General features: G+C 36.4%; 1 protein-coding gene across 11 annotated transcripts in view; it reads right to left on the bottom strand.

Moving 5' to 3' along the window:
- LOC123876254 (neurobeachin) overlaps positions 1-26,093 on the bottom strand; it is a 507,523-nt gene that overhangs the window by 396,484 nt on the left and 84,946 nt on the right. For 10 of the 11 annotated variants that reach the window (XM_045922447.1, XM_045922450.1, XM_045922455.1 and 7 more), the window contains exon 1: positions 20,244-21,270. The exons of the other annotated variant lie outside the window; for it this stretch is intronic. In XM_045922447.1, coding sequence (XP_045778403.1) covers positions 20,244-20,462 — 219 coding nt within the window. In that variant the 5' untranslated portion in view covers positions 20,463-21,270. Of the gene's footprint in view, positions 1-20,243; positions 21,271-26,093 lie in introns of those variants that run through there. 11 annotated transcript variants of the gene reach the window in all.

Raw genomic sequence — 26,093 nt, 5'->3', positions numbered from 1 at the left:
TCACTCACAGTTTGATAAATCACAGTATAATATTTAACGTAAAATCAGTCTTCTTCGCCTTATACGCCAACGTAACAATCTTTAGATCAAATTCGTATTATTAACAACAATTAGAAATTAACTAAAAGTATTTAACTAAAACTAAAAGATAATTTGGCAATCTCAATTAAAAATAAAATAATTAATAAAATCAATCAATCGATCGTCATCATCACTCCATCACTTACTCCATACAATCGTAGTTCCAATTTCATTTGAATACTAAGCAACCAAAGTCCATGAAATTTTGCCGACATGTTCTAGAACTAATATCTGTGCCTGTTGTGTTTTAGATTTTTCTAAAAATATGTAGTTTTAAAATTACAGGGGCTCTAAGATTTGTATGTGAATTTTTAAGACCGCGTAACTTTTAAACCGAATATTTTAACGGAAATCTGGAAAACCACAAGCATAGATCTTAGTTCCCGGAACGTTTCTACAAAATTCCATTGAGTATGATTGGTTAGTATTCCAATGAGAGACGAACTACATTTGTATAGAGCGAGTGACGGAGAGACCCCTCTTAAATAAAATTCTACCGCAATTTTTCTAGCAAGTGACCTATAGTTATTTCACCAGATTTAAATTGCATTTGACAGCTGTGAATAAATTCATCTCTTAGTATATTGTTCTTTCTGCGGCAATTTGATGTCGGAGTAAGATGGTTTAGGATTTGTGTAGCGATAATTTTATAAAAAGCAGCATCTTTTTCTAAATTTATGAGCAACATGTTTAAGTTAGGTTTCTTTTTATTGACTGCTTTATTTAAAGCATGATGCCACCCTTCTACAAAGTTTGTAGTACGATGACGTTCGTCAAAAACGCACCATATTTTTCGAAATTCAACGTCCTTTACTTTGATCCATTGTTTCATCATGTATAATCGAAATTTCCTACTCTGAGTGTCATCTGGGCTTTCTGATGTGATGTATGCCCATCCATTTAAAATTTCGTCCTCAGGTACTAATGGAAGCACGGCACTTAATGCTACCTGTCTCTTCAAAACTTTCGTTTTGGTTAGTCCGAGATTGAATCCTTTCTTCCACACAGCTTTGTTGTAATGGAAGAAACAACCTTTCAATGTCACATCTGGATACACATTTTTGATAGCTTTCATTGCCGCAGTTTCATAATCCGTTTTATACGTCTTAGGTGTCCAGTCCGGGATTTGTGATTTTATCATATTGAATAACGTTTCATAGCTCTTCTGATCCTTGTGACTCATTAATGCATATACTACTGGTACAATATCAGTAGTGTTCATTTTAGTGCCGAAGTCAGCATGTATTGTATACAACTGGAGATATGGTTCGGGGCAGCTCTTAAATGTTCCATCACTTAAAAAGTCATCTATTAGACACAAAAGTTCTCTCATGTCTTCAGCACAAAACACAGTAATTCTATAGCCTTCGTGGTTATAATCAGCCAGCAGAAATGGTTCGTACTTGGGAGGTACCACTACTTCTTCCACATTACTGAACATAATTTTTGTCAGTTTCATGGCCTTATTACGGGCTTTGTACAAAGTACTTTTGACACTATTAAAAGGTTGAATTTTTTTAATAAGATCCAACCCTTCATCTTTCAGAGTAGCCACGGCTTCTTTGTAAATGCCTGATACAGTTTTACATGCTTGAGATGCGATGACATCTTTTTTGATTTCATGAAATTTTTCATCCAGTATATTTTTGGCAAAGTCGGAGGCATGTGAATGTGGAGTTTCGTTAATAACAGCATTATTCTGTAACAAAAATGTATATTTGCTAAGAAATTCATTAATTGAATGTGATTTACCGTTGTAGGTACCTATATTTCATATAAATATTAGTGCAATTTCTATGGGAGTGAGTCTTCTGTATTTATTACTTACAAATCATCCTATGATTTTATTTCTTACCAGAATATTTACTCTCCCACGGCAATATAGTCTTCTTTGGGCACACTCATAGACAGTCACTTGATTTTTTTAAAGTCTTTTTTTTATAGTACTGATGCCCGGCACGTAAAAGCACTCTACCACCATTTCTATTTATGAATGTTAATGGGATGTTTTCTGTTGCAGATGAACCTGGCAGCATGTTATTTTTCAATTCCGACATAATATTTATCTGCAATTTTTAGTTTAGTTAGCTCAATAGAGTTCAACAACTATACTATTATTACCTATCTATTTACCTTTATACAAGCTGATATTTTTGTGGTTGTCTTCCCACAGCAGAACGATTTGCCCACTAATGTAATGTTGTAATACTATCGAAATATAGAGTTAAACTTAATAAATAATATGTTTTTGTTTTGAAATAATTAAAATAAAATCATCAACTCGAATGATACGTCCACTTGAACCATTAATATTAATTAATAATTATTATTAATGAAATAATAAAGAAAAATATCTATAGGTTTGTAGAAAATATTTTTCGATGGACACTAAAAACTTTTTCTAGTCTTTTATTTTATTTATCAAATCTGGCACCTGTCACTGTAAGTTTAATGTCATTTTTTTATTTATTTTTTATTTTATCAACATAAATCGTACATATTGAACTAGTAAATTCATAGGTAAAAAAATGAAAATGACTGACAATCACCTGACATTGACAAGTTACCTAAACAAGTCATATTTTTGAATTTAATTTTTAACCCGTGTTTAATCACAAGCAAAGATCGATAAATGCGTCAAACCAAGAAAATGTTTTTCTCAATATCAGGGCCAAGGAATATACTACGCTCTTAGAAGTCTAAGAGATCAGGGTCTATAAATGAGCTAGTGGAACTAATAATTAAAAATAATTAAAATAATAATAATATGTATATCATTGAAGTCATACTGTAATTGAACGACCCTCAGCTCTTGTCATTTTGCTTAAAAACAAATATAATGCGTGGTATCACAGTTTTGTTTCCATGGATGTAATTAATATTAATTCTTATTTTGCTTCATAATTCTATTTTGACTGACCTAGAAGATAAATGAAAAGTGTTGTCTTTTGTTGAATCCTCCCAGGAAACGTTTCCAATTTTTTTTAACTTTATAACGGTAACTGATAGCGTAATAGTAAAGATTCTTAATTATTTTTATTTTGGCGTACAGATAATAGGAATAATTTGTTCATCTGTCTGATTCTTTCGATTAGTTCGTTGGCAACAGAGGGACAGTTCGGAAAGAATTAGTTCGATCTGTCCCCTCGTCCGTGGCAGTGGGAGAAATCGAACTTTTTATTCCAATCTGTCCCCCTAAGAAAGCAGCGGGGGGACGGTTCGGAAAGAATTAGTTTGATCTGTCCCCTCGTGGCGTGTAGGGGGACAGATCGAACTTTTTATTCCTAACCGTCCCCCCGGGGGGACAGATTAGGGGGACGGATAGGAACAATTCAAGTTTTTCAAGCCTCGTGTTCTCGTAGTCAGGAAAATTATAAAAGTTTTCACAAGTGGTTTTCACAAAGTCCAAGAGTTGATATGGCTTGTAGATACGCCCTTTTGTGTCATATACCTAAATATATATTATAAAGAGGTAAATTTCATAAGTTTGGATGTAGAAAGTCCGAAAAATATACTCATCCGAATTTAGAAAATCTCTCACTGACAGAATGTAGCTACATTATCCCCGAGCGCTATAAATTATATCACGCGGACAAAGTCAAAAAATTATAAAGATAAATTAAAATTGTAAAGTAATAAGGTTAAGTCTTCGAGTAGGTATACATCGATGATTCTATTCCCGTCCCATTGCGTTGTAGTATCAAAGGGTTAATAAAATGTGGAAGTTTTTCGTTTGTTTATTTTCAACTTTACCAATATTCTCTTCACTTGATTGTTATTCAATCATTTCGAACCTTCGAATGAACCTTCCACTTTTAGAATTCGACAAGCTCATTCGAAGCCGTACTAATGCGCGAATTGTTGACCGACTTAGAGGGTAGACCTAAATTTATTTACTCCCCCAAACAAAGGGACCGGGTTCCGCAAAACTGCAAACATTTTGGAGCCCATCTCACTAATAGAATAACTTTTGCCCTGTTGAATACACTCGACCTTTCACAAACAAAGCATAAAGCTAATAAATATAAGATTTATTTGTTTCTATTACCGGAGGGCAATTCGCTTGATACTACAGTAATATTTATTTCATCTCAAGATACGGTTCCAGTTACTACCGAATACCATTACAGTAACTTTCTTGAAAAGGTATGATTTATTTTGATCTTAATAATATTTTTGTTATTGATACCCAATTCAGCCAAAATTAAAGTCATTACTCAAGTTACAAGAGAAAAAACAATCTTATTTTGTTAGGTACTATTTTAATGCACGACTTCATCCGTGTGTATTTTTAGGGTTCCGTAGACAAATGGCAAAAAATTCCGTTTTTTCCGCGGGAACGCTTTGATTTTCCGGGATGAAATGTAACCAATGTGTTTATATAGGCTTTACTGAAAGGAGTGAAACCCAAATCGGTTCAGTCATTGGTGGCGTGGAGGAAGTAACAAACAACCAAACATATAAATTTCATTAATTATTATTAATTTATGTATTAATACTAGTTCAAAGTAAGATAATCCGCTAAACCAGATAAATCTGCATGATACAACATGCAGCAAGCGATATGCACCACCCGCTCTCCCGCTACTACACCAAGAAATGCAAACAACTAGACGCACCACCCACCACACAAACCCTCAGTCTACAACACACTCTATACACGTTTCGCACCAACACCGGAGCATCCTTTAACTAACTAGATAACTCTATAATGCACAATTGTTAAATAGTTTTTATGAATTGACTAGGCCTTTGATTCAGCCAGTTATATTTAAAACAAAATTCACTAAAGCATAATTTTATATATTTTATAAAAGCGTGTTGAACTTTGACATAATCAGGTTTAATAATAAGTTTTTATCCACGTTCCGGCGCGCGGCCGGCGTGTTAAGGTCACGAGTTACGACGGTAATCGGATCACACGTGGAATGAAGTTTACTCGTGTTTTAATATCAGTAAAAATAAAACCGACTTCAAAAACCAAAAACACTAAAAAGTAGAAAATAATTTTTGTTTAGCTACACATGTAATGTACCTAGGTATGAAGTCGAGCGAGCATATTAACTAGGTACATTACATGTGTAGCTAAACAAAAATTATTTTCTACTTTTTAGTGTTTTTGGTTTTTGAAGTCGGTTTTATTTTTCTTTTGAAAATTTTTTATTTCACAATTTTTAGTGGCCCCACTGTACTATAATATGCTATGCCCAGTTAAAACCCTACTGTTTACTAAGCTATTACAGTGATCGCGAGCAATTTGCTCTTATCCATTGAGGAGTTCTGTTCTCCATCTCCGAAGATATTCATCAGATCTTCACCAAATTTATATGGGACCACCTGCACAGTATACCCTTTCAAACAAAAAAAAAATTTTCCAAATCGGTCCAGGGGCCTTTGAGTAATCGGGGAACATACATAAAAAATATAAAAAAAAAAAAAAAAAAACGACGAATTGAGAACCTCCTCCTTTTTTGGAAGTCGGTTAAAAAGCACTGTTTTCACTCATGGTAAAAGAAAATCATTACCGCCTATCCATGACTTACTGCGGAGCGTAGAGCGGAGAGGCAAGGTAAGCTACGCGCGGACTCATAATAGGTATGTAATATAATACTTTGCGTTTCCAATAAGAATATCTACTATCTACAATATTCTTACTCGCTTACCTATTAAACTTGTACTACTATCAACATTTTTTTTAAATAATATTATTTATCAACGGGCCGGCAAGGTTACTTTAATACTTTTATTTTAATGAAAATTAAGTTGTTTGCAGCACGTCTTGTAATATGTGATACAGACTACAATATTCATCACACTCGTGTTTGTGTTGTGTCTAGGACACCCACAATTTTGCTATAAAATGCCGCGCGACATGTTTATAAACTCTAAAACGCCCAAACTTCAAAGAGACAGTTTTACCTAAATTTGATGTCCACACACCTAAACTAACAGGCGCAAAAACCGAAGAAGGCATTTCTTACATTGTAAGATTCAAATGCTAATGGATCCTGAAGGAAGCATAGGTCGCATTTGTATGTCACACTCAATAGCTGACGTCATTAGCATAGAAAATGTCAGAGGTTATGATTCTAAAGAAAAAACTTGTTGAAACTCGCATCTTTCACGTTAATTTGTTCATTAACTTTTACAATACAGAGATATGTATAAGATACTATAATTTTATCCTCATTATAACTGTGGAAATACTCCTCTTCCATGAAATAATAACGCAGTATCAACAGAACCCCGCTAACGAACTCATTTCATTGCAGCTTTTTCATATTAATTGAAAAGAAGCGATCGATTTAATTATTATATTCGTAAAATACTAGCTTAAGCTTGCGACCTCGTTAGTGTTACTGATTGAACTTTGTGAAGTTATCGTTGTAATGAACCTAGTAGACATTGGCCGAACGCATTCGGCGAAGATGCACAAGCCAGTTGGTATACATTTGTGACGTTTGGCCAGCGCTGGCCGACTAGCAGATTTTAGTTGGTTTTCATAGAAACATCAAAATAATCTTTGCGCATTTCGCAAGTAGCATTCACATATTGACCGGCACTTGGCAATCGCACTAAAATTTCAATAGCTGGTCTGATTACATCGATTTAGTAAAATCCGAGACAGAGCTTGGTCTCTGCTCTCTTCTCGGTCTTGGAATCTGAGAGCAAATTGCCTACTTAATATTAATGACAAAACCCCAGATTTTCATCATAATAAGGAAATGAACAGAGCATCGAAAAGGGAATTAATTATGAAAAGTTTATTTGTGCTCCGGCCGACGACGCGGCCATCTTTTCGTGTTAATTACTGAGATCACACCTCCTCATTAAATTACGAATTGCCTCTGAACTGATAAATATTTTTATATATAATAACGGCGTGTCAATGAAAAAATATTGACCATGCGATATCATCAGTTGTTGGATATAGGCAGGCGAGACTTTGGAGAATTCCATGATACATACGGAACAACAAGCTTATTTGCTGAAACCTGCTTAAACCCGAAATCTGTATAACGTGTGTGTAGGTAGCAGGTACAGCGCGCAGCTTCGCTACTACACATCCAATAAAGCAAGCAATATGCACTACCACCACGCAGGACAACTAACATCCTCTTAAATTCTATGCTTCACTCTGACACCGGAGCAACCTCAGAAGCTGACTCTACAGCACACGATTTAATTTTTCAAACTAAGCTTATTATTTCTTCAAATACTGATAACAAAAATTTTCCAAAAAAACTAATGTCGAGTTTCATGCTGCGTCATCTTGGTACCGAAAAACTTCTCCAAAAGTTTAATTGAGCCATAACAGAAACACCTGACTTCCAAATCAATGTTTTTAAATCAAAGAAGAAGTGTTAAGTAAATAATCATGTTAATTTACATATTATTCTCTTTCGTCGTCTCAAACTAATTTAATATTCCATCAAACGCGTGTAATCAGGAGTGACGCAAACTTTTCAAGACCGCATCGGCACTGAATCTCGTTACGCACGTTCGTAAGTCATTACACGTATAGCCTCATCTACATGTTAACTCGTTTTCTGTCGAACCCTGGTGATTTTAATCCTGAAATTTGATTTGGAAATAATAGGTTTAAAATGCCGATGATTGACAGACGAATAATAACTCAACCCAAACAGTAAGCACGTAGCTTATATTGTTGCTAATTCTATTGCGCAAAATCTCGTAACTAAATCAAAGTAACAGATCTGAAATTAGCGCCACTATAGCACTACATTCTGTCAATTTCATTTACCAGGCGCCAGTACACGTTACCCAATGTGTACTACCTTTCAGTCCTACATACTTACACCAATATGCCTCGAATAGCGTCAAGATCTTTTAATGTTTGTTTAAAAATCCACAAAAATGGTCAGCGTTGGCCACACGCGGAAAATAAATGCCCAGTTACTTTGTACACGTTCGCCGAACATTGGTCTAGCTTGCGCTTTTGGCCAATGTGTACTGGGATCTTTAGAATTTTACTGCCACAAAGATAACTGAGTAAGCGAGTGTTAACAAAATGATTCCGATTGGTGTAGATTTTGCCATTACCCTGCGAAAGAGATAAATCGAGTCGAGATGTAAATGAGAGCGATACGTGTATCGACATACAAATACTCGTAACCATATGGATTTCAGGGGGTAATCGCGCTACGCAATCGTAGTAAGTGAAGGTTTGATTGATAAGGACAGATAATACTTATGCTCGTTATGGAAAAGTGAAGTAATTCTTGCAATCACCAAAGTCAAAATAGTGCGAACTCTCAGAAGATTAGAGCTATTTAGCGGCCCTAGAAGTACTACGGAGCGCGCTGCAGCAATGTGACATGCTTCATTCATTCTACTTGAGCACTTACTACTGAGAAAGGGTCTTCTCTTAGAATGAGAAGGGTTTGCTACCACGCTTGCCAAGAGCGGTGACAGGGGGTCCGAGGTTTTCGGAGTCACGTAGCAATTAAATATCACTTGCTTTGACGGGGAAGGAAAACATTGTGAGCAAACCGGCATGCATGAGAGTTATCTATAATGTTCTCAAAGGTGTGTGCAGTCTGCCAATCCGCACGGCTAGTGTGGCGGACTATGGCCTACACTCTTCTCGTTCTGAGAGGAAATCCGTGAGGAAAAGTAGTGGGCCGGCGATGAGTTGATCATGATGATGAAATTAAGTAATTCATAACCATCTTAAGTGTCAAAACTCTGTTGGAGAGCATCAACTGACCTTGAGAACAAATAATATACTGAACCATCATTCACACGAGAACTTTTTAACGTCCGTTAAAAAAGCGTCCAAATAGAACAAATGTATTTCCAAGTATCTGATTACACTTAAAAAAGCGTTGACGTGTGAACATATGCTTGGGTATTCATTTGTTCTGTGTGGACGCTTTTTTAATGGACATCAAAAAAGCTGTCCTGCAATTAATGACGCCTTATTTAATTGAACCATGAGCACAATTACAAGTCAAGACTTCATTTTCTCGAAATCCAAGCTATGTGGCTTGGTTCATTTTGGCATATCCGGGTCCAATTCCCGTACGCCCACACGTCACGCGTGTGTGTTACGCGTCACAGTAATCGGGTACGACAAATGACTTTCCACCCCCACGCGAAGGTAACGCATTTACACCTTGTCTGTACATTTGCATAGTAATGCGTGTTCGATAAGAGTTCTTATAGCTTTAATACATAACGCTACTACCTACGCTTGCACGTAGAGATTGATGTTTGTGAGAAAAAATCCGTTGTTATCAGCATACGTCAAATAAAACATGGAATTCACTTCAAAAATTATGAAAAGACTAGCTTGTACCCTTGACTTTGTCCACGTGGACTAAACAAACAAACCCCTATTTTACCCCTTTCGGATTGAATTTTCAAAATATCTTTCTTAGCGACGTCATATAATAGATATATCCACGTCATATAATAGATATCTGCATTCCAAATTTCAGCGCGATCCGCCTAATAGTTTGAACTGTGCGTTGATAGATCAGTCAGTCAGTCAGTCAGCATTTCCTTTTATATTTAGATACAAAATTACTAACTGTGTAACTGTGTAACTTCTCCTACTTTATTTATTAGAAAAAAAATCCTCGTAGGGGCTATATAGAGAATATCTAATAGAAGTTTTCATGATATTATACTTTTCCTGTAACTTAATAAGCTGCTGCCATTGTTATCTTTTACTTGAGAATAAGAATTTCATTGAGAATAACAACTACTTACGCTCCATTACTTACGCTCTCTCAACGTCAAATTTTAAAATTCTCATCCATTTTATTTCATTTTTCAACGCACTTCAGCGTTACTTACCTGCAACAAAAAATTAAATTATTAGTTTTAAAGAGAACAATATATCAGTCAGTCAGTCTTAGTTTTGGGCCTTATCTTATTTACTGTCAATATTTTTACTAAGATATACGCTGAAACGATTTAAACCAAGCTCCAGAATTACGATTATTAACTTAAATGGAAAATTATGTAGGGCTCTAGCTGTCAAAGCAAATTGAGTAAGGGGCTCTACAGCGACTGTTTGATCAACTGTTCCACGGAATTATACCTATTTTTGGAAAATTGCTTCTTCATTAAGGACATGCCCGCGACTTCATCTGCGTGGATTTAGGTTTTTTCTAAAGTCCCGTGGGAACTCTTTTCATTTTGCGGGATAAAAAGTTCCCTATGCTAATTTCTGGGACGCAAGGTACCTCTGTACCCGTACAAATTGGTTAAACGGATGGACCTTTAAGAGCCCCGTGGGAACTCTATGGTTTTCCGGGGTAAAAAGTAGGCTATGTCCGTCCCTGGGATGTAAACTATCTCTGTACCGATATTTAGTTAGGCCGTAAAAACCTAGCAGACAGACAGACACACTTTCGCATTTATAATATTAGTATGGAGTTCATTCTTAGTAGAGTTTAACGATTCAGATATTATGAAATAATCACTCAACAGTAAAAATATGCAGAGTTAAAAAATAACACAAATTCTAATTTTATTGTCAATGCGATAGTTCCAACACAATAAAAAGTATGACAGCTTATTTTACCGTCGTGGTCATAAAATACTTTGGTTTGTTTTATTTTACACATATTAAAACAATTTATTGATACCAAGAACATTTATTAGTCAAGAAAAATTCTGTAGAGCAATATTACACAGTAAAATGGTATTAGATCATATCATAAAATAAACCATTAAAATAAAAATCTAATAGCAATATGCCCCGTGTACGATACCATCAATTCCGGAGCTTGATCACAACAAATCAGATGATAGCAAACGCCGAACGATTACAGAGAGATGATAGACGTGGGTGCCGCGGCCGGTTGAGATGAAATGAGCGAATCAATACGCAATCAAGCTGTCACCCGCACGATCCGCTACGGGTCTCACTACATTTATCGACGCGGAATCGGCTGAGCCGGTGCGAAAATATTCGCGTTCTATTCCAGTCGTAAAGGCCTTCACACGGTTCAACAGCGGCTGACGCGACGAGACGACGGTTGAAGATGATTTGTCAATTTACTGATGGCATCGCATCGCAAATAGAACATTTATATTGTTTCTGACGATCACAGCGATGGCTTAGCGGGAACGTATGTTATTATTACCGATCCTTGCCGAAAGCAATCAGGCCGTGACTACAACGACCGTTCCGAGGACACGAATGCAAACATAGAATTACTGCTGTCACGACAGCCGATCGACAATAATCGACTTTATATTATGAGTTGTGTAGATATACCTATCCATGCGAAACCCGATTTCGCGCCGATAAATGTGGGAAGCCCCTTACATTACCCTGCACGTGCCTTGCTCTGACGAGGAGCGTAATTTCATTTCGAGAGGAGGCCCGAATTATTTGCCCAATTGGCGACCCCGAGCCACTAGCGATGAAATTAAAATAAACCATAAGTGGGCTGAGCGGTTCATAAATATTTTCACGAAACTTGAAAATAAAAAATGAGTTTGAATTTGCTTGGTTAAAATCAGCTACCAAAAATTCTTTAAAGTTTGCTTAGTCAAAAATCGTACAAGTGCCAGTTGATTTTGTACTCTGTATATAATCATTTGGTAGTTTTGGAGAGTGGGCATAATTCAAAATATTCGAAAAGCTAACTACCTACGACTTAATTTTTCTATATAATATGCCTATAAATATACCTACCTCGTTAAACAACTTTTTTACATGCAAATACACCTTAATACTGATTCAATATGAACAGCTATCTATTAACTTATTGGAAATGAAAAGTTTTGAGGCTCGCTGATAGACTCTGTAGATTGCTAAAGGTTGAGAATACGACACTAATTGCAATATAAATCTTTTCAGCTTCGGTTTCCCGACCAATCAGCTTCATCAGTTGAATTGTATGCCTTTGTTATTATTTATTTAAGTACTTTCATTATTATTTTGTCGAATCACAATTATGATGCTTGTTAGTAAACCAAATTGGACAGCCATATAAACCTACCTTTGAAGAATTTATTGCGCAACGAAAAGTAAGTCAAAACCTGCCACAGGCCAAACTTCAGAGTTTATTATATTTTAGATTAGTTTACATGCCATTAACTACAGTAGGTACTTCCAGCAAAGTACGCATCTAGTAGTCCACTCGACCTAAGGCAAGCAGAATCACGAGTGGAAAAGAACCAAGAGCGAGCGGTCATTAAAAATGTTCAAAGAGCACTCGAGCGAACAGCCACGGAACTGAGGCCGCTATGAAATGACCACAATTAAGTTAATTTTCCTATTTTACGACCACTCAGCGCTGCCCGACGGCCTGCTGGACAATTCTTTGTGAAAAATATTTCTATTTTATTGCAACAACAAGCCCAATTTGCTATAATCCGCCAAAACAAACAAATCTGTATGGTACAAAGTGCAGCATGCGATATGCACCGAACGCCGCTATCTAACACCACAACACAACGCTACTTACTACACATGCAGGAAAAGCAAGCCACCAGCACACCACACAAATCTTCTAATCACCTACGTTTCACTCGGACACTGCACCGGTTGCACAATTGCAAAGTGAATCAGTCAAAGTGACTTTGCAATTGTACATTATAGAGGCAAAATTATAGGGAAAAACGCCATAAAGCTCTGTGCAAGATTTTAAGGCTCTTTTTACTATCAGAATTTCCTTGGGAAATAAAGTGTACTAGGTACAAACCTATAGAACAGATTTACTATTACGTAAAAATCGTCCTTATTTCTGTTTATAATTTCAAATTCTTCCCAGTTCCTGCACCAAAATATTTATATTATTTTTCGTTATATCACAAGGAATAAGTAACACCCCCGAACGTGTCGCATTACCTACATTTGTACTCCAACAATTACCTTGAAGCTCTCGTCGGGACGTGTTTTATTTTCCACGGACGTGCCTCGCACCCGACGCTGAATATTTCAGGACTTCATTAGCTAAAAGATTTTAAGGAACAAGGCGGTAAACCAAAACACAGGAGGGAAGAGTGCTTTTTATAATCATACCCTTACCTATACATACACCCATCTACCTAAATTGGAAACTGTATTTTCTCAGTCTGTCTACTAAAAGGGGACAGACAGAGACCTCTGAAGTAGTTTGATTTAAATTACACACGTTTGTATATAATAGACCCGCGTAAGGTTCACTTTTGACTGTAATAAATAAAATTAATCCCTTTGTTGCGATCCCTTTGTTAGACAGCCTTTACGAAAAAATTATCTTTAAGAGGGGTCTCTTCGTCACTCGCTTCATACAAACGTAGTTCCAATTTCATTTGAATATTAAGCAACCAAAGTCCATGAAATTTTGCAGACATATTTTAGAAACTAATATCTATGTCTGTGGTTTTCCAGATTTCTGTTAAAATATTCGGTTTCAAAGTTACGCGGTCTTAAAAATTTACATACAAATCTTTGAGCCCCTGTAACTTTAAAACTACATATTTTTAGAAAAATCTAAAACACCACAGACACAGATATTAGTTTCTAGAATATGTCTGCAAAATTTCATGGACTTTGGTTGCTTAGTATTCAAATGAAATTGGAACTACGATTGTATGAAGCGAGTGACGGAGAGAGCCCTGTTAACTAGTTGTTTCTTTTACGAATGAAAAATAAAAATTCAAGGGATTACAGCCCCCTACCTCGTTCCAGCTATCGGCTTGGCCCTTGTACATATTTAATCACCCGGCCCCGACCTTGTTTGAGCGTCTCTAGAAATCCGTAATGTAAATACGTTCCTGTAGAATTAATCATTCGTCTCCGAATAAAATGTAGCTAATTTCTACAAAAGAAATAAATGAATTCGAAAAAAAATTATGTAAATACTTATGGTTGGATGATTTTGGTCAAAGAATAAAAGTTTTTTTAAGACAACAAAATAATTGTCTGTAATGCTAAGTTGATGATATTCAATTCAAAGTCGAAACATGACGTAAACTCCTTGCGATCCTTCATCCTTGTGATGTGATGTGAAGCTACGGTGATCTGTGGCAGTTATCACTGTAAACGGTGGCTTTTTCACCCTAATTATTGTCTCGGTTGTAATAAATATGAAAGTACTATTTTTTTTTGTGATTAAATGGGTCACATACAAAACATAATGTCAGGAAGAGCTATACAACAAGTGTAAATTAATAAAATTTATAACACCGGTTAAATTTATAACAAGGTTACAGTAACTAGAAAACAGATGATAACTTCAAACGGCTGAACTGATTTTCTTGGATTATAGCTAAGAACACTCTCGATCAAGCCACCTTTCAAACAAAACGAAACTAAATTAAAATCGGTTCATTAGTTTAGGAGCTACGATGCCACAGACGGATACACAGATACACACGTCAAACTTATAACACCCCTCTTTTTGGGTCCGCCAAGTGTGAGTTAGATTCACGCACCGAGGGTGCACCGACATTTTGCACGATAAATCAAAAACTATTATGCATAAAAATAAAAATAAATCTGTTTTAAACCCCCGACCCCGAAGTCAACGGGAAGTATCCTATAGGTTTCTTGACAGACACGACAGACAGACAGAGAGACAGACAGACAGACAGACAACAAAGTGATCCTATAAGGGTTCCGTTTTTCCTTTTGAGGTACGGAACCCTAAAAAATAGCTTTGTGCAATTATCGAGGCACGTTCGTATCGGCCCCTTGGATCTCCAAATCGCGGTGTTTTATTCGAATATCCGCTTTCCCTTTTGAGGCAGAAACATATTTTTAACACAAGTTGATATCAAAAATGTTACGAGCAGTGTATCAAATGAAATCATACCTATGAATTATGATCATCATATTACATTCCAATGACCATGGTCAAAATCTTCTTTCAAGTCAATTCCTCCTCCAAACAGAGCCAACAAAGAAACAAGAATCAAAAAAGACGTAACCGATGCATATTCGAGACCACTGCAAACGTATATACCTACCTACACAGAGTGTACTTACTTTAAAGTTGTAAGAAACAATCGACATTACTAGTCTTCACATGGATATTTTCACTGTATTTCTGCTCGTCAAATCAAGTCCAAAATTTTCAACAACCAGTATTTCACTACGAACTCTCAATCGATCGCTTCGAGTGTTTTCAAATTGCAACGCATTGCGTTTCGTTGGTTCGCGTGTCGTGTATAAGTATGTAACCACCTCTTACTCTAACGACGTCGTACATCCATTTACGTTTCAAAGACCATCTCAATTTTTCCCTTTGATTTTTCCTTCTTCTTGTTTCTTGAGCATTACTGGGTGTTCAGGGTCAATTTACTTATTTTCTTCAAACGGGCAAAGCTAGTTTGTGGATTCTTTTTTATAATTAAATACAATATAAATATTATATTTTTTCGCCCACGCAATTAACAAAGGTCATTTTTAAAGATTTTACTTAAATTTTTAGTAGTGGAGAAGGCACCTTTTGCGGGGATCTAGTGGTTGTGTTGTAAGCAATCTGTTTTGCTGTAATACTCAAGCTGAAATGTAACATTAAAATTGTTTAAAGTTGTTATTTTCTGCTAAGCTGTAAAATTATATTACTACAAAGTACAACACGGAGTAAAAGGAAGCGGTATTATTGAAAATAAATCAGTCCCGCGCCTCAGCGTTAATGCGTCCCACAGGAATTGGGGGCTCTATGATGGGCTTATAAGAGTTAGGGATGATAACTAAGTTTAGAGGATTTAAATTCTTTCAAGCGGCTGAATTATACCTACTTTCTAGTATTTTGCCAATATTATTATACTCTTTTATAATGTACCCATAGTACCTATTTTATAACTAGCTGAGGCCCGCGACTGTGTTCGCATGGATATAGGTTTTTAAAACCCTGTGGGAAGTCTTTTTATTTTCCGGGATAAAAAAGTAGCTTATGTGTTAATCTAGGATATAACATACCTCCATTTCAAATTTCAGCCAAATTTGTCCAGTAGTTTTTGCATGAAAGAGTAACAAACTTACACACATACACGCACACCCCACACACACACACACACACACGCAAGCACGCACGCATGAACGCACGCACACACGCACGCTCGCACGCACGCTCGCACGCACACTCGCACACGCAAACAAACACACACACACACACACACACACACACACACACACACCCACACACACACACACACACACACACACACACACACACGAACTATGGGCTTTATGGCCACCAACAGAAGCAGGAATAAATAATATTTGTTCGAGGGTAGGATCTTACCTGGACCACGATCTTCAGCAACGACCGGGGAAAAAGAGATACCTACCTAATATTTAATTTCATACATAGTTTCCACGGTATTAAAAAAAACTAAATCTACATGGACAAAATTCCGGACCTCATCTGCTTGGTAGATGTATTAGAGATAGCATGCATTATGCATCCTGGAGATGAGAAAATCAAAAAGTTCCCAAGAGATCATAGTATTGTTTTTAAACGATTTTAATTAAACTTAGCGTAAATTCTGTTTTCTGAATATAATCTACGAAATCTCGTTTAAAATTTAGTTCAGTATTGTTTACTTAAATGAATGAACAGCCAAATTATTACAACTGTATAAAAGAGGAGATATAATACTGGTTGTTGTGCTCCAGTATAAGTATACACTCAAAATAATTCACCATCCGTTTTCGGAAACAGAAACCAGATATTGCTGTTCAATTCCATTAAGTACCTCATTTCAACGATACGATAAATTGGGAATTATTTCCATATTTCAATGATGAATATGGCTTTTGATGAAGCACTCCAGTAATGAAAATAATAATACAAACAATTTGCATATTTATAACACAGTGATAACTCTATAAGTTCTTATTATAGTTACTCTACGTCGTCAAGCGATGGAATCCTCAGAACATAAGTGTAAAGGATTTCCTCACTCCACGTTATAATGCCACTTAAATTTTTTATGAAGCAATCGTTAGATAAAGAATTAATTGATATTTAATAACTATACTCTTCGCAATTTAAAGGAAGCCTGAGTATGCTACCTAGTGAGAGTCAAGCTTGCCTTCATTTTCAATCGCCCCCAGCGCTATTACTTATTACGGATATCTTGATGACTCTTCAATAAAGTTTGATTACTTCTAATATAATAACGACAAGCTTGACTGTGAGGGAACGAAATTCATCCCTTTAATCAATCGCTAATAACAATTTATTACAAGTGTAAATTAAAAATTTTCAACACCCCCGACCAGTGAAGGTTACAGTAACTAGAAAAGAGCTGATAACTTTCAAACGGCTGAACCGATTTTCTTCGACTATTCCGCGCCTACGATCCAAAGTATCTGAGTTTTCCAAAACATCATTTTCAAATAAATAATTATGTATATCTAGGCAAAGTCCATCTTGACAGCTTGACATTTGTCAATTGACACTTGAATATTATGAACCTAACGGTTATCTAACCTTCTTTTCTACAAGAAAACTAGAAAAGAGCTGATAACTCTTAAACGGCTGAACCAATTTTTTTGGATTATAGCTAAGAACACTCTCGATCAAGCCACCTTTCAAACAAAAAAAAACTAAATTAAAATCGGTCCATTCGTTTAGGCGCTACGATGCCACAGACAGATACACAGATACACAGATACACAGACACACAGATACACAGATACACACGTCAAACTTATAACACCCCTCTTTTTGGGTCGGGGGTTAAAAATAGGTCAAGCGTTGTTAAGATTGTCTAAAAGTTAGAATTTGGATAGAAGCAGATGTTACTTTATATATTAGGCAAAAATTTATGATAGACAAGAGACAATCGAATTGTCAATAAGATTTTAACTAAGCCCTATCCAGGCCTGCCTTAAAACCTTAATTAATTAATAAAAAATAAAAGTAATGTTGAACCAAACATGAAATTGGATTTTTGTTGTTTCAGTGAAACAAAACCACATTTAAGTTTAAAATAAAATACATGTACTTCGCAATTGAAAATAAATCAATTCAAACTTCCCCTGCTTTTCACGACAGCATTAAATGCAAGTTTTCACAAAATTGCAGGTTCCACGAAAGTTAAATATGTATGTCTGAATGGACCACTCAGGGCTGATTTTAATTTCGTCATTACGCTCTCGACATACAAACTACTTACTGGGTTAAATAATCTTATACATACTTCTTTTAACTATTTACTTTGAAATGGATCATGACTTTTCTTCTTCCTGTCACGAAAAGCCATCATGACATTAACCATAATATTACTTATCAAATACTCATGATTTGAGAGTTAGGATGGAATGATTGGAGTTGGAGAGAGAAGAAGATTAGTCGAAGAAATGTTGGACTAACATAGCACGCAACTATATAACACAAGATGAAGATCAACGCATTTTAAAGCTCAGACAAATCTTTCATCATCCTTGTCTTCCTTAGATACTTGACTTTAGTTTATTATCATATACCCAAAATCTACGAGTAATTACTATACCAAAGAAATCTAACTACTTAAGTTCAATGAAGCTAGTTACATAAACTAGAAAGGCATCAAACTGTGCAACATCTTAGGTCTTTGTGTTCTTTGTGGCAAATCCTTTAATCAATACAAGCATCCCTCAAAGCGCTCAGCAAAATTATCCGAATTCCGTTTGAACCGCTCAGCTCAGCGCTCAGTCTCGCTCGGCTGATGAGCTTAATTACTTCCTGTTGAATGTTTAGCTCGCAACCGCTTCGGATATCGACTTAGCTTAGCGCATTAGCGTGTAACTACGCAGTAGTAGGTACCTAACAAGTAGTCAATTTAATGAATAGATTCTTGAATAGACGTTGGCTATCTTTGTGTTCCATCGACTCTACAATGGAGAGTGGTCTGAGGAGTAATTAAAACTGACACCACCTTCACTATTTTCTGAACGTATCTTACGTCGCAGAAATAAATTTCCTCCCAACCCATCTGATCAAATTCTCTTCTCCCTCCAGTTATTCCAGGTCTATTTTCCACATAATTGCAAAGTGAAAAAGTAGCTTCCACCTGCCGTGTTCCTTTTAACTACAATTGTTGTTGTTTTGAGCGAACACAGTTGGTCATGAGGTGCATAAACAAAGTAAAACACCTCAAAAACCGGCAAGGCATTAGCAGTTTCGCTGGTGCTCTAGACGTTGTAGTACTTATAGTTTTACAACCAAAAACTAGATAATATGCTCCATAAAAAAACACAATATCAGGCATCGTAAGCGCAAAGTTGTGTTCCATAACAGCTCTACTCTATTTAATTATTTGTTAAAAATGTCCAATGCACATATCTGGTCCAATATCGAGAAGGACGTCAAATCCTTGGACATCTCGCCAATAAAACCCAGGACAGAACATCCAGGTGCTTACATACAAGAAGTCTCAACCCCAAATTAAAAGGATAAGAGCAAGAGAAAGCAAGCAGTTGGGACTATTCCCATTACTTTTGTCCAAGCCGTTCTATAACTACAGATTCTTTGATAAAATGATCGTTAAATATTCAAATCGTAAAAGCTCCATTTTATATAGGGGATAACGGGATATTTGATAGTCGGTCATAAGAGTTTTTGTGAGCGCTGAACGGTAATAGGACGGAAAACGGTGGGCACGGTAATCGGTACCTGGCGTAGATAATAATCTAATACGACAAGATAAACATTAGGTTCCCCGTTTACGTTAACAGTGATTACTCTACATAAATCCTGCAGGAATGAACCATGTATTGTTTGTATACATGCATATTATTATATACCTATATTGTGTAAAGGGGAGATTGCTGTGGGCTACATTGGGATATTATCGGCAGATAAATCTGCAAATTAACTGCCTCAAGATGGACATTGCGTTAATCTAGATGTCGCATAAAATTTTATCCCGAAGGGGCGTTTTGAGGTATCAAAGAAAATAAAAGAGAAAATTACAAAGTATTAAAGGACAAAAGGTAAATTAACAAAGTATCAAAGTAGCATTAAATAGATTAAGTAAAAGTGAGGGATTAAGTGCAAAATGCTTATCTGCAGTTTTGATAGGTCTTCTGGCGTCGTTTTCCATCGCTATAGGCGCCCATTCCTCTTCCGCGCTGGCTTACTTCACAAACTACTTTATAACACTTATAGTATCATTAATAATACTTCATAATCTACCAGGCCAGACATACATACACCAGGACTACATACAGTTAGTTCTAAGGTACTTACCGAAAAAGCCTTGAGGAAGACGAGACATTGAATAATCCCTTCCATGGTGTCTCCAGTAAGGCAGAAGGTACCGGTCAGGTGCCTTCCCTTCTTATCCCCCAAGTGGGGAGCAGCAGCCAGGCTCGCATGTACCAGGGCTCCACGAGGGCGAGCGTCTCTCGTCGCACCGAGAACACCTGGTAGGGGAGCCCCCTCCATCAGCCGGGCGAGCGGGTCCATCGCCCGCTGCTATTCCCCACACATCACTACCTTCACTCACTTCACTGTACACTAAAACAATCTTTAACTGTCCCACGATTGGGCATTAGTTGGGATAACGTCGACTAAAGAGATAACTAGAGAAATCTTTATTCCCCTTTGAAGCGAATTCTTTGGCACTATAGCTATTTTCCACTCATCTCATTTTCCATGATAGGACAAACAAAATTTCCCCACTAACTTCTCCACAAATACACTAATAAATGAATCGTCACCTTTACCTTATCAATACAGTATTTGAACACAGTTCGTCACAAGTTTTGAACAATTGTTTTTGGCACAATAATTACTACACTATGACGTATTAGAAAAGCTAGCACTTAGTCTAAATTTTGGCACTGGCACCCTTGCTGTTTATCGTTATTCATTTAAAATTAACTTTTTAATACCTAGAATAATACAACCTTAAAATGACTTACTGAATATTTAAAAGTTCAACTTCGACTTGGGGAATAAAAGTTTTGGCACTTTGTTATGTTATTGACAATGGAAGTTCCTACTAACGCTCGATATCGTCAACACGACAGGACACGGAAATGAGAGTGTGTTGGCTCTGAGACTGAGAGAGACGTTTACACTCCTCACATGTACACTTGTCAAAGTCCGAATTCCAGCAACGGCTGCTCATGAGAAGAGCTACCATGGAATAGATCAGTATCGCCATGCCCACTATCAGGTATATTTCCATTCTGTACACCACAACTTGGCTCTTGCCACCTTTGACATCACGTGAAGTCTATTTGGCGCTCATTTTTGAAATCAGGGAAACCTATAAACAATAACCAAGATATTGCTTTTCTTTCCACATGTGCAGCTCCTTAGGCATCCATTAGACGATAGGTTTTGCTATTCTGCTGTTACTGAGGTATAACCTACCGTCTTATGCGATTATTGATGTTTGCATGACAGATATATCTGCTCCATCAGTCATTTATTATTTATGATTAACGGAATCGATTGATGCAAAGCTTATCGTCTAATGGGCCCCTTAAAACTTTCTACTTATAATTCCATTAATGTATTTTTTACTGGCTAATGCCACAATTGGTAATTTATTTTCGCAATGTGTGGAAAATATCAATCGCAATTATCGCGATTAACGTATTGATTGAAACTAAGTTTGCTTTATACATAATGGATATGTTACCTAGTACATATTTTAAGCTACAGCGTCTAATGTTAACATGATAAAACTGGCATGTTTAAGAGGATACTTGTCAACGAGCCCCCGTCGATTTCCTACGTATGATATTATTGTTCTTATCTCTATTTGCCCTGGTTCGTGCATTCTCGGTTCCTAGATCGGTACATTTGTGATAACCAATTCAAATTGCTGTGATTGGCTGAATTTACCATGTTCTTGCTGCGACAGTGAGTTTGAGCCACTAGCGGAACAATGTTAGCCGGTCAGAAATGATTGCAATTAGTCAACCTGTTTGACGTCCGTGTTCTGTTTTAGATTACAAAAAAGCAAAAATTGTTGTTGCAATCATCAATTTTAGCAAATAGTGAAAGAGAGTCGGCCAATCAGAGGTCACAACTACCGCCACACTTTCTGTCAAACTTTGGCAGTAGGCCTGCCGAGTAATGAAAACAAATTGTTCATTCTGTCTAGGTGTAGGGTAGGTGTAGGGTTGCCACCTGCCTCTTTTAGATTTACAGGCTACCACCATCAAAAATACGGGGTTTAGATTTGTTTACGGGAGACATTGTTTCTTATATATTGTTGTATTATTGTATTGTTTATTATTGTATTTGAAGAAATAGGCGGTGGTTCTCTCTGAAAGCTTATTTAGGTATTTCAGTTTATTTGTATGTTTTGTATTTTTTCTCTGTATGTTGCCGGGTCTTGATCGGTGAACTGTGTTTACAATGTGGTTTTAAATAAAAGATTATTTATTTATTTCAGTAGTTTTTAAAAACTCTTCATTTTGTAAAATAAAATGTTATACATTTCATGCATACAATCTTTGCATGTTAACTTAAAATTACATTTAACTTGTAATTCCACCTATCAATACCATGGCCGTAGCCAGGAATTGATTTCGGGAGAGGTTTTATCAGGGCCGGAACTGAATCCTGTCATGAGGAAAAATACGTTCGCTCAACTTTATGGGCTAATTACCTGGTTAGTTGAATTTCGCCTTTCAATTTGATAGTGGAATAAAATACAACAATGAAAAAGAGCAGCGCAGTGAGCGTAAGTGTTTTTGGTTCAATACAGAAAAAAATAAGTGAAAGGGAAACGAGTTTAGCCATAGCAAGATACTTCTTTACCAAAATTTTGATACTTACTATTCAGAGGTAACTTGCACCCCAGAAACGAACATAAGCTTTTATCCCGAAAAATCTCCCACGGAATTTTTAAAAACCTAAATTCATGCAGACGAAATTGCGGGGCATACACCAAGTAATACAAATTCAAAACGCGAGTGAAGCGAGCGCGAAATGTTTGATATATTTCCAAAAAAAATTGGTAAGCAAATGCAAGAAATAGTGTAAGTATTATTTTAGGTTTAGGTTTTTGACGGTCTCCCAGACGCAGTGGCCATTTCTAAATTTCTGGTCTGGTGGGTCATGGCTAGTTATATGGTTAGTATAGCCCTACCGGCCAAGAAATTAGACTGCACTATTACCACTAGGAGGGATTAAAGTCAAGGGCTAACTTGTATAAAAAAAGGCTTAGATCCTAAAACCAACCTCCGCCTCTTTGGCTACGGCCATGATCAAAATCGAGTGGGTTTCGGCTACGCAGGTATTATTCTACGCATTGTCGCACAAGGAAAATATGTATTCTTTCTACTGGACATAACGTCAGCGTTTGGTTTCGCAAGCCAGCCCGGCTGAATTTGTAAAAAACCGGCCAAGTGCGAGTCAGACTCACGCACCGAGGGTTCCGTATTCGGGTATTTTTTTTCGACATTTTACACAAGAAATCAAAACTGTTATGCATTAAAAAAAATATGCATAAAAATAAATAAAAATCTGTCTTAGAATGTACTGGTAAAGTCCTTTCATATAATAACCTACTTGATTTAATATTTAGTTACTTTGAAAATTGAAAATACTAATATTTGTTCATGAACACATGACAGACGAAGAGACGGACAGACGGACAGATGGACAGACAGACAGACGGACAGACGGAAAGACAGACAGACGGACAGACAGACAGACAGCGAATTGATCCTATTTCCTTTTTGCTTTTGAGGTACGGAACCCTAAAAATATTTAGTTTTATTTGCCCCATATTTTATTTTCATAATTACGGGTTTCTGTATCCTGAAATACCAACCAGTAACCAGTAAAATACGGGGCCTCTGGCAACCCTACTCGGAAATCACTGTCACATTCAAGTTAATGTCAAAAATTTTGTTTTCGATTACAGAAAGCTGCATCAATCATTATTAAAATATTTTATTTGTTGTGATTGGCTGAATTTTTGAGTTTCAGCCAATAAACAGACTGTTTGCCAATTAAACGTCATAACAATATAAATGCCAGAAAGTTTAACCAAATAAAACAAACTTAATGAGAACTTAGTGAGAATGCAAACGGCACACAATTTATAATACATATTATGTTAGTCGTATATAATAGATATTATAGTAGTCGTTCACTTTGGTAATAGTCAGATTGTCATCAGTAAAATTGATATTGGTTGATGTATCGTAAATTATTGTTTCGGTGACAAATATTTTTATAATCTATTTATCTTTGAACAGAATGGAATAGAATGAAATGGAATGGAGTACAATGATAAATTTTTATTCCTGTAAACTTTTAGGTAAACTTCAAAGTGTTTTTTGGTCAGAAAAATTTACCACTGGTTCGGAATGCCGTTCCTACGTTTCTAGGGTTTCGTACCTCAAAACGAAAAACAGAACTCTTATAGGATCACTTTGTTGTCTATCTCTCTGTCTGTCGAGTGTGTCAAGAAAACCTCTAGGGTACTTCCCGTTGACTCAAAACCATGAAATTTGGCAGGTAACCTAACTGCGTAATTTTGGCTAGTTTTTTTAATCGATAAAGAAAGTTTGCGACATTGTTCAATAAAAAATTTGGATTCCAACTCCTCAATCCTGATGTTGCAGGGGACCTGACTACTAAAGCTAATGGGATTTAAAAAGTGTCGATTATTAATTGATATTGAAGGTATCTATACCAAGTAAATACTTTGTCGTTGACCTCAACCCTGATGCTGTAAGAAATTGCATTCCTAAATCCTGGTGATCCCTCGGGATTTGAAAAGGATCATCCGTTTAAATGTTCTTACGTGATACAGAAACAAGTTGCATCCCGGGGACGGGCTATTACGGAGAGGCAACTTTTGTTCTGGGAAATGAAAGGATCGGGATTTTCAAAAACCTAAATCCACGCGAGCAAAGCTGTGGGCATTAGCTATTTGTAAATATATTTAAAAGCTACTATAAGATAATAAATAAGGTACTTATTTCCTTATATTTTTATTGTATGGCAGCGCGCGGTTTTAAATTATAAATTGCACGTCCTGTCCTTTTCTGTAATACATTTTTTTCTCAATATCTATCGCTTTATCTCATAGCAAGAGTCCGTAAGACATAATAGAGTGAATATAGGCAAAATATACAATTTTTGCAGTTTCCACGTCAGTACCTGTCGAATTTTTCTAACAGTGTAAGCAGCAGAGTTGAGTTTACCATCAAGTGTTGATATGTGGGTGTTCCATAGAAGCTTTGCATCTAACGTTATACCGAGAAACACGGGGTTCTCCTTTATTTTCAACATATGATTATTAATCAATGAATTTATGTCATTTAAGGTCCTGGTATTGGGCAGTGTGAATTGAACACACTTAGATTTCTTTGCATTTGGAATTGATTTGGAAGTAAATTGTTAGCAATAAATCAGAGAGTGACCTGTGATATGGCATTACATATAGTATACATTGTCAAAAATTATAATATTAAAGCTGTGCGTATTGCGTGAGGAATTGCGTATTGGGTGAGGAATAGGTGCAACTTGCAGGGTTTGATGCATGCGCTATTGCCAGCAAACATGAGACATATTTTTATCTACAGGCAACGTCTGAGTAGGTAACGCATACGTCTAACGCAAGTTGAAATGTACCAGTGTATTTAGTTAGACCTATCGACAAGTTTAGAGTCGGGTGTAGTTTAAATGTGGCCCGTGTGTTTAGACCAGTTTAGACTGTCAGTTTCCGCCCCCCGTCACCGTCGGGGGTTGGTCGTCCCCCGCACCTCACCACCCCTCTTGCAGAAATCGAGACAGCACGAAATTTTCAAGATTTCTGGGTGTAATTTCTGGTTTTCGTAGTTCCAACATAATTATAACAATATAAAATATATAACGATAATTTTTTTACTGCATGATATTCATTAAATTTTCTTGGTCTGTGGTTTTTCCAAATTTCATTAAATTGCTTCGTTGTCTAGAAAAACGAGCACAAAGTTGGGCCTTTTTTTAAAGAAAAATACAAATCTTTGAACCCCTGTAATTTTAAAACTACATATTTTTAGAAAAATCTAAAACACCACAGACACAGATATTAGTTTCTAGACTATGTCTGCAAAATTTCATGGACTTTGGTTG

This window comes from Maniola jurtina, chromosome 21, assembly GCF_905333055.1.
Source record: "Maniola jurtina chromosome 21, ilManJurt1.1, whole genome shotgun sequence".
In the NCBI taxonomy this organism is placed as follows: Eukaryota; Metazoa; Arthropoda; class Insecta; order Lepidoptera; family Nymphalidae; genus Maniola; species Maniola jurtina.
Note: the sequence above shows the minus strand (reverse complement) of the source record. Positions and strands in the feature narration are given on the sequence as shown.